The sequence below is a fragment of the Clytia hemisphaerica genome, unplaced genomic scaffold, assembly GCF_902728285.1.
Source record: "Clytia hemisphaerica strain Z4C2 unplaced genomic scaffold, Clytia hemisphaerica genome assembly, whole genome shotgun sequence".
NCBI classification, from domain to species: Eukaryota; Metazoa; Cnidaria; class Hydrozoa; order Leptothecata; family Clytiidae; genus Clytia; species Clytia hemisphaerica.
In genome coordinates this window covers 1,071,058-1,078,635 of record NW_027104211.1, presented here as the reverse complement: position 1 = coordinate 1,078,635, position 7,578 = coordinate 1,071,058, and the positions used below count along the sequence as shown (strand labels likewise).

Below are 7,578 nucleotides of genomic sequence, written 5' to 3'. Positions count from 1 at the left end.
TGCGGTTCATTAAACTCAAATTAAATGACTTTGGAGGTTCGGTTTAAAATGGTGGTGGAATGTGGGGGGCGTACGAGGGTCTTGGACACCGAAATACCGACAGTTTTTCACAAAATCACCGCAATACCGACACATTTTTTACGAAATACCGACACCGACATTTTTTTCGAGCTGTCGTCAAAAGATGAATAGTATTTCCAGGTAGATAAAAATAAATGTCTTAAAAAAGGTTTATTAAAAATGAAACGAGGCACGCCTGAGTTTTACAGAATGTCTTAAATTAAGATGTAAATCATTTTAAATGTACAAAGTTCACGCTATTTTATAAGAACCAGTAAATTTTGGTACCATTTTTCGAGCATAAAAGCTTATATTTCATATTTCTCCAAAATCTGGATGGAAGACCGGGCAGTATAATTGTTGGAGAATGTGCACACGTCTTAAAGTTTGCCTTTACTGGTATTTCGACTTTTAGCTAAAATAAGATACAAAAGGAGAAAAATTATAAAAATGAAAAATATTAAAATATTGAACTAAGGGTCCTGTAGCGCAAGACCATAATATAAGACACTCAGAAAAACATGACCCTAATCACAGAAAAAGCTACAGGACCAGGCTGACGAAGACGAAAAGAAGCGAGAAACAAGCAAACACCACAGGATGAAAGAAGCACACGAGCAGTAGATAATCTAGAAAATACTAAGAAAATAACGTGAAAATAAACTTACTAAAAGCGATTCCAGCGTGCACTATAGCAAACACATATTCCAAATAAAACAATTTAGTATTTCGACATAAACTTCACAATGCCTCTGTAACTTCGAGGAGAAAAAACACTTTTATCTCGACATAGAGATTTACTACAAAAATTCTCAACATAGAGGTCTTCTCTCTAACACAGCTCTTTACACCGTGATTATCAAAAAGCAAATGAAAAAAACGGAGTCGCTTCTGAGGCCACAAAATTTCTAATTTCCTAGGGGAATACATTAACTGTTAAAAATATCTAAGACAAAAAATGCAATTAAAATTGAACTAGAAAAACAAAAAGAGCAGTAATAAAAACTTAATTTGCGTTAACTATAAATTACCATATCATTGTATGACGTCATATAATATGGGACTATTCCCATAACATGGCTCTCCAAAAAAGATAAAACACAATCTTTTTCCGAATATTTCAATCAGTAAGGCTCCCACGGCTGGGATCGGACCTTTCTACTCGGATTCAAGTAATAGGACTAATTTGTGAATCGGTCGCTCAAATATTCCTGATCTCGTTTTCAACGTACAAGAACGAACAAGACCGTCAGCGCTTTGTTTTGTCGACAGAACGATTCCCATGTTCCAGTTATTACGGAAGAGATCACCATCTTTCAACAAGACTACATCACCGATACTCAGATTTCGTCTGGTTGATGGCCATTTGCGTCGTTCTTGGAGGGTGTTGAGATATTCTTTGCGCCAGCGCGTGTCCAGAATTCGTTCGCTAGATGTTGAACTCGTCTCCATCTCTGTCTGCAGTACATAGTGGTGCTCGAGGTGAAAATTCCCTGGAGGAGGTAGTACGAGCTGGCTTTTTCCAGTCAACAAAGTGATTGGGCTGATTGGGATTGGACTCTGTGGATCTCCAATGCTGTCGTAGGTTAACGGTCTCGAGTTGACAGTACATTCAGCTTCACAGAGGAAGGTCCTAAACGATTCATCGTCAACACAATCTCCATGATGATCCATGAGGTTGCATAAGATGGAACGTACGCTGCGGATTTGTCTTTCCCAGACTCCACCCATGTGGCTTGATTTTGGTGGGTTAAATTTCCAGACGAGCCAATCTCCTCCGTTGATTTGCATAAACGATTGAATTCGATCGTGGTCCATTTGACTGAATAAGGCTTGCAATTCGTTGTCGGCTCCGACAAAATTCGTACCTCGGTCGGAACGAAGAACTCTCACATTGCCCCTTCTCGAAATCAATCTTCTTAATCCTTGGATGAACGAATCTGTTTCGAGTGTGTGAATACTCTCTAGATGGATTGCTCGACTTGAACAGCACGTGAACAAAAGCCCGTAACGTTTAGGGCGTTTACGTCCGTCCTTGATAGTGAATGGTCCAAATACGTCGACACCAGAATAGGTAAATGGCGCAGATTCGGCAATGCGATCCTCAGGTAGGTCTGACATCTGTTGGATCGAGGGCTTCCAGCGTATCTTTCTGCATGTAACACACTTGAAGATAGCACTCTTGACAAGGGACGTGCAGTGAATGATCCAAAATCCAGCGGTTCGGATGCTGTTGATAGTGATGATGCGACCACAATGATTTGTTCTCTGGTGATACCATCTGATGATCAATGACGCCAATGGACCTTTGTTTGAGATGATTATTGGATGCTTGATGTTAAACTCGATTGTACTTTGTTTCAATCTGCCACCAACTCGTACGGTGCCATGAGTGTGTCGACGAACGGCTTGAGGTTTGATAAATTTGACGTTCTGTTGACTCCTTTCCCCTTTATAAGCTGTTGAATCTCGTGATAGAAATGTGTTTGTTGATGATGTTTGATAATCTTTAGCTCAGCAGCTTGGATAATATCAGTGGTCAGAGGTTTTGGCTTCTTTTGGTGCCAGATGAGGATGATGGCAATGATTCGCTTGATTTTAAACCATGACGATACCCGATTGAGTAGATTTGTGATAGAATCGTTAGGAGTTGCAACTTTTGTTTTCATGACGTTGAGCCTAACTTCTGGGTCATCCAATGCAATGTCGAACTTTTCGGTTCCAATTGGCCATTCACTTTTGGGAAGCTTCAAGAATCGAGGGTCAAGAAACCAACGATGGACTTTATCGTAATCTGATGTTGATAAACCTCTGGATGCATCATCTGCTGGTGTCTCGTCAGTGTTGACATGGAACCAATCTTTGATGAATGATTCGCTTGATTTTAAACCATGACGATACCCGATTGAGTAGATTTGTGATAGAATCGTTAGGAGTTGCAACTTTTGTTTTCATGACGTTGAGCCTAACTTCTGGGTCATCCAATGCAATGTCGAACTTTTCGGTTCCAATTGGCCATTCACTTTTGGGAAGCTTCAAGAATCGAGGGCCAAGAAACCAACGATGGACTTTATCGTAATCTGATGTTGATAAACCTCTGGATGCATCATCTGCTGGTGTCTCGTCAGTGTTGACATGGAACCAATCTTTGATGTCACTGCTGTCACGAATCATCTGTGTCCTGTTTGCTACAAACGTATGAAATCGTCTGGCTTCATTTGAGATGTACCCAAGTACTGCCTTGCTGTCAGTCCAGAAGAAGGTTTCTAAATCTGGGAAGGTAAACTCTTTAAGCAAAACGTTCGCAATACGAACTGCCAAGACGGCGGCTGTAAGCTCCATTCTAGGAGTGGTCACATATTTAATAGGGGCAACTCTCGACTTTCCCATGGCAAGGTTGACTGTAGTAGCATCCCCGTTGGTGTTTTCAAGACGAAGGTAAGATGCTACTCCGTATCCCACATCAGACGCATCACAGAAGGTATGGAGGGAAAAATAAACGATCTCACCAAAGTTGAATGGTTTGAAGCATCGTGGCACTCTTGATCGTAGATTTTGGAGGTCTTCTTTCCAACGTTCCCAAGCAATTCGCTTTTCGTTTGGAATTTCTTCATCCCATTGATAATGATCCTTCACAAGCTGTTGAAGGATCAACCTTCCCACCAAAAGGAAAGGGCTGGCAAGACCCAACGGATCGTAGATCGACGAAATCGTGGCCAATATACCTCTTCGTGTCGGTGGCTTTTCTTTGAAGGAGATCTTGAAACCGATTGTGTCGTCATCTACAAACCATGTGACTCCAAGAGCTCTTTCACATGGGAGTTCGTCGTTCGATAAATCGAGATCCTTGACACTTTTTGCCAGCTCTGTGTTGTCAATGTTGTTCATAACGACACGACTATTGCTTACGAATTTCAACAAGTTGAAGCCTCCACGTTTGCACAGAGCCTTTACATCATTGATAGCTTTTGATGCAGATTTCTCGTCAACTTCGGAGCTGAGGAAATCATCGACGTAGAAATCTCTTTTGACCATTTGAACGACTTTGACATCGAAATCTGCTTTGTTGTCTTCGGCTGTACGTTTGAGGGCATAGTTTGCACATGATGGTGAAGATATATACAACCCTGGAGATGGACTGTCATTCGATATTCTTGCAATTTCTGATTTGTATCACCGTTGGGCCACCAGAGGATTCGGAAGAAATCTTGATGCTCTTCATGTAGACGTACTTGATAATACATTTTCTTTTTCTCCATATCACCCATGAATGCGACATGGTTGCTACGAAATCGACAAAGAACACCAACAAGCGAATTAATCAAATCTGGACCTTGTAGTATCTCCTTGTTAAGACATCGGCCAACGAATGAAGCGCTGCAATCAAAGACCACCCGTATCTTTTCTGGTTTTTGCGGGTGGTATACGCCGTGGTGCGGTACGTACCAGACTTTACCTACGGTTGGAGGTTTTTCACACTTGACGACATACTCTTTCGACAGGAGCTCTTGCATGAACTTTACATAGTCATCACGGAACTGATCACGTCTTTCTAACTTTTTCTTTAGCCACATTGCTCGATTGAAGGCTTGGGACCGATTGTTTGGTAATGATAAATTTTCTGAACGAAATGGAACTGGTAAAATGTAGTGCGAATCCTGTAACTTTGTACCAGTATCCATTGTATGTAGGAATCGTCTATCTTCTACTGAAAGGCTAGCTTGGTGTTGGTCTGGTTCAACGAAGTCTTGTTGGTACATTTGAATCATCATATCTTTCAAGGATTCCTCTTTGATCTTTGTGGACGAGGTGATTGAGGTACGTCTGCAGTTGATAGTCCCATTCTGTCGACAGCTTTTTGGCCCAGTAATGCACCAACCAAGTCGTGTCTTGTATGCGTATGGTCCATTATGGTCCATTACCCTCTGAATTTACTACTTCTAATGGCTCAAGCGCTCGAACACAATTGCCTCCGATGAGGATGCCGAACTGAAGATTGGATGCATTGACAGGTACGTACTGAAGAAGATCTTTAAGATAAGTGTATTTCGCCAAGGAACATCTGGTAGGAATCTCTCCTGGCTCAGTTGGTAGATTCTTTCTGGAGAAGAGTTTTGGTAAGGTGACGTTCTTGCATCCATCAACTTCGAAATATGGTTGAGCAACCAGACCGTTTACAGCAAATGATGGTTCTGATGCTTCATTATTCAAAGTTTTAATTGTAATCGTAGTAGAGATTCCATTCAAGTTTAAATCGTTCATAATATCCTCAGTGATGAATGAACCTTGACTACAACTGTCGAGGAGAGCATAAGTGGATACCTTCTTGGTCGGGTTGCTTGAGTGATACAACCAGACTGGAACAACGGACACGGATACAGAGTTCTCGTGAATATCTGTACCTTTATTACTAAACGACTGTTCAACATCAATCAACAATCAATTTTATCGTCAGTTCTTGGTGGAAGAGTCGGAGGAACGTTTGGTGGAGGAGTCGGAGAAACGTTTGGTTGAGGAGTTGCAGTAGGTGGAGGAAATCTTCTTCGTGGAGCATGCAGTGAAGTTGGATGGGACATGCGACAAACCTTGCACGTTTTCTTTGATCTGCATTCTCTGGCAGTGTGATTCGGTTGTAAACAGCAGAAACAAAGGCGATGATTGAAGACGTACTTCTTACGGTTTTCGGAATCGAGCTGCAGAAACTCTCTGCAGTCGTCGAGATCATGTTGTGTAGACTTGCACATTGGACAGCTAGGTGTTGGTTGGTCTTTATCTACTCCAGTGGCATTTGATCGGAAGCCTCCTCGTCTTCTTGAAGCGTCTGATCGTGAAGCTCTATCGTAGGATACTGGACCTGCAGCTTCACGTGAAAACATTGGATCATTTACGAGTTTCATTTCGTCTTTTACAAAGTTTGTGAAATCATCAAAGCTCGGAATGATGTTGTATGAATCTCGAATACGCATAGCAGTACGATTCCATCTATCTTGGATCCTGGAAGGTAGCTTTAATTGTAAGGTACGAAGAAATTCGGGTGAGTCTAAAGCTTGAATGTAGTCTTTAGATGTCATACTGGTTTTACATTTTAGGAGGTGACCATAGAACTTTCGGAATGCTGCTCCATCATCAGGATTGACTGCAGGTAATTGTTGTAGTTCTTGTCTGTATGCAACGAAAACTCTGTAGGGATCACCGTACTGGTCCTTGAGGAGTTGTAATGCGTGGCAATAGCCGAGAGATGGCGGTTCTTGGATGCAGTGTCGAACAAGCTCCTTTGGCTCTCCTTCAAGATGTTGATTGAGTCGAAGTAGTCGTCCTCTATCAGTGCAGACCTTGCTATCAACAGCCTCCATAAACGTGGCGATGAAGTACTTGTATTCAAGAGGATTGCCGTCAAATTTGTCAATCGTTACGTCTGGCGCTCCCTGTTGCTCCAATAATCTACATAAAGTCTCGTTGATAGCACTATTCTGATTCTTTGGGACCAAAATGGTGGATGATTGATCTAAGGTTTCGTTTGAATTTTGTTGTCGAGCAGCTTGATGGTTTTTACTCGAAGTTGTTTCTTCCTCATTAGATATGTTGTCAGTTGCAATGTCGTTTAGGAATGACGAATTTTTGGGCTGAAGAACTGAAGATACTTCTGGGATGAGGGAACGTTCTCTACCGTTCTCCTTCAGGTCCTTGAGATTGCGTTTCCAGAGACGAATGTCTCCTTTTAGAACAGTCATTTTGTCCTCGATAATGTCGAACCAAAGTTCATTTGCGTCATATTCGTCTCCTTCACTAAATGACTGGACTTTGCCGTGGGTAATCTTTAGATTTTCGAAATCGGTGTTGAGCAGCTTCAATTCACCATCTAAGTAGGATTCGTCATCATCAGCAAGCCCCTCGATTACGATGTCGTACTGTTTGTTAAAGGAACGTTCGGCACTTCTTTTATCGCGTAACACCTTTTGCAAGGGCGAATTGGAGGACATGGTAGCACTTTCGCTTTTACTGTTGGAGAATGTGCACACGTCTTAAAGTTTGCCTTTACTGGTATTTCGACTTTTAGCTAAAATAAGATACAAAAGGAGAAAAATTATAAAAATGAAAAATATTAAAATATTGAACTAAGGGTCCTGTAGCGCAAGACCATAATATAAGACACTCAGAAAAACATGACCCTAATCACAGAAAAAGCTACAGGACCAGGCTGACGAAGACGAAAAGAAGCGAGAAACAAGCAAACACCACAGGATGAAAGAAGCACACGAGCAGTAGATAATCTAGAAAATACTAAGAAAATAACGTGAAAATAAACTTACTAAAAGCGATTCCAGCGTGCACTATAGCAAACACATACTCCAAATAAAACAATTTAGTATTCGACATAAACTTCACAATGCCTCTGTAACTTCGAGGAGAAAAACACTTTTATCTCGACAAAGAGATTTACTACAAAAATTCTCAACATAGAGGTCTTCTCTCTAACACAGCTCTTTACACCGTGATTATCAAAAAGCAAATGAACAA

The 7,578-nt window shown here is 41.3% G+C and overlaps 3 protein-coding genes across 3 annotated transcripts; all 3 read right to left on the bottom strand.

The window, feature by feature from the left end:
* Window positions 1-1,218: 1,218 nt before the first annotated feature.
* On the bottom strand, window positions 1,219-2,181 carry LOC136815629 (uncharacterized). Its single transcript, XM_067072081.1, has one exon. It carries the CDS (start codon window positions 2,179-2,181, stop codon window positions 1,219-1,221), a length of 963 nt encoding a protein of 320 aa, XP_066928182.1.
* Window positions 2,182-2,420: 239 nt separating this feature from the next.
* Window positions 2,421-4,829, bottom strand: LOC136815628 (uncharacterized). Its single transcript, XM_067072080.1, has 3 exons — window positions 4,238-4,829; window positions 3,084-4,136; window positions 2,421-2,920 (listed from the first exon to the last, which is right to left on the bottom strand). Exons 1-3 carry the CDS (start codon window positions 4,827-4,829, stop codon window positions 2,421-2,423), a joined length of 2,145 nt encoding a protein of 714 aa, XP_066928181.1.
* Window positions 4,830-4,968: 139 nt separating this feature from the next.
* Window positions 4,969-6,413, bottom strand: LOC136815626 (uncharacterized). Its single transcript, XM_067072079.1, has 2 exons — window positions 5,646-6,413; window positions 4,969-5,478 (listed from the first exon to the last, which is right to left on the bottom strand). Exons 1-2 carry the CDS (start codon window positions 6,411-6,413, stop codon window positions 4,969-4,971), a joined length of 1,278 nt encoding a protein of 425 aa, XP_066928180.1.
* Window positions 6,414-7,578: the final 1,165 nt, after the last annotated feature.

Coding starts and splice junctions, on each gene's coding strand:
- LOC136815629 (XM_067072081.1), bottom strand. CDS start 2,181: ATGTCAGACCTACCTGAGGATCGCATTGCCGAATCTGCGCCATTTACC.
- LOC136815628 (XM_067072080.1), bottom strand. CDS start 4,829: ATGATTCAAATGTACCAACAAGACTTCGTTGAACCAGACCAACACCAA. Junction 4,137..4,237: donor AATCCTCTGGTGGCCCAACG/GTGATACAAATC, acceptor TCAAACGTACAG/CCGAAGACAACAAAGCAGAT. Junction 2,921..3,083: donor ATTCTTGAAGCTTCCCAAAA/GTGAATGGCCAA, acceptor CATTCATCAAAG/ATTGGTTCCATGTCAACACT.
- LOC136815626 (XM_067072079.1), bottom strand. CDS start 6,413: ATGGAGGCTGTTGATAGCAAGGTCTGCACTGATAGAGGACGACTACTT. Junction 5,479..5,645: donor GATCAAAGAAAACGTGCAAG/GTTTGTCGCATG, acceptor GATGTTGAACAG/TCGTTTAGTAATAAAGGTAC.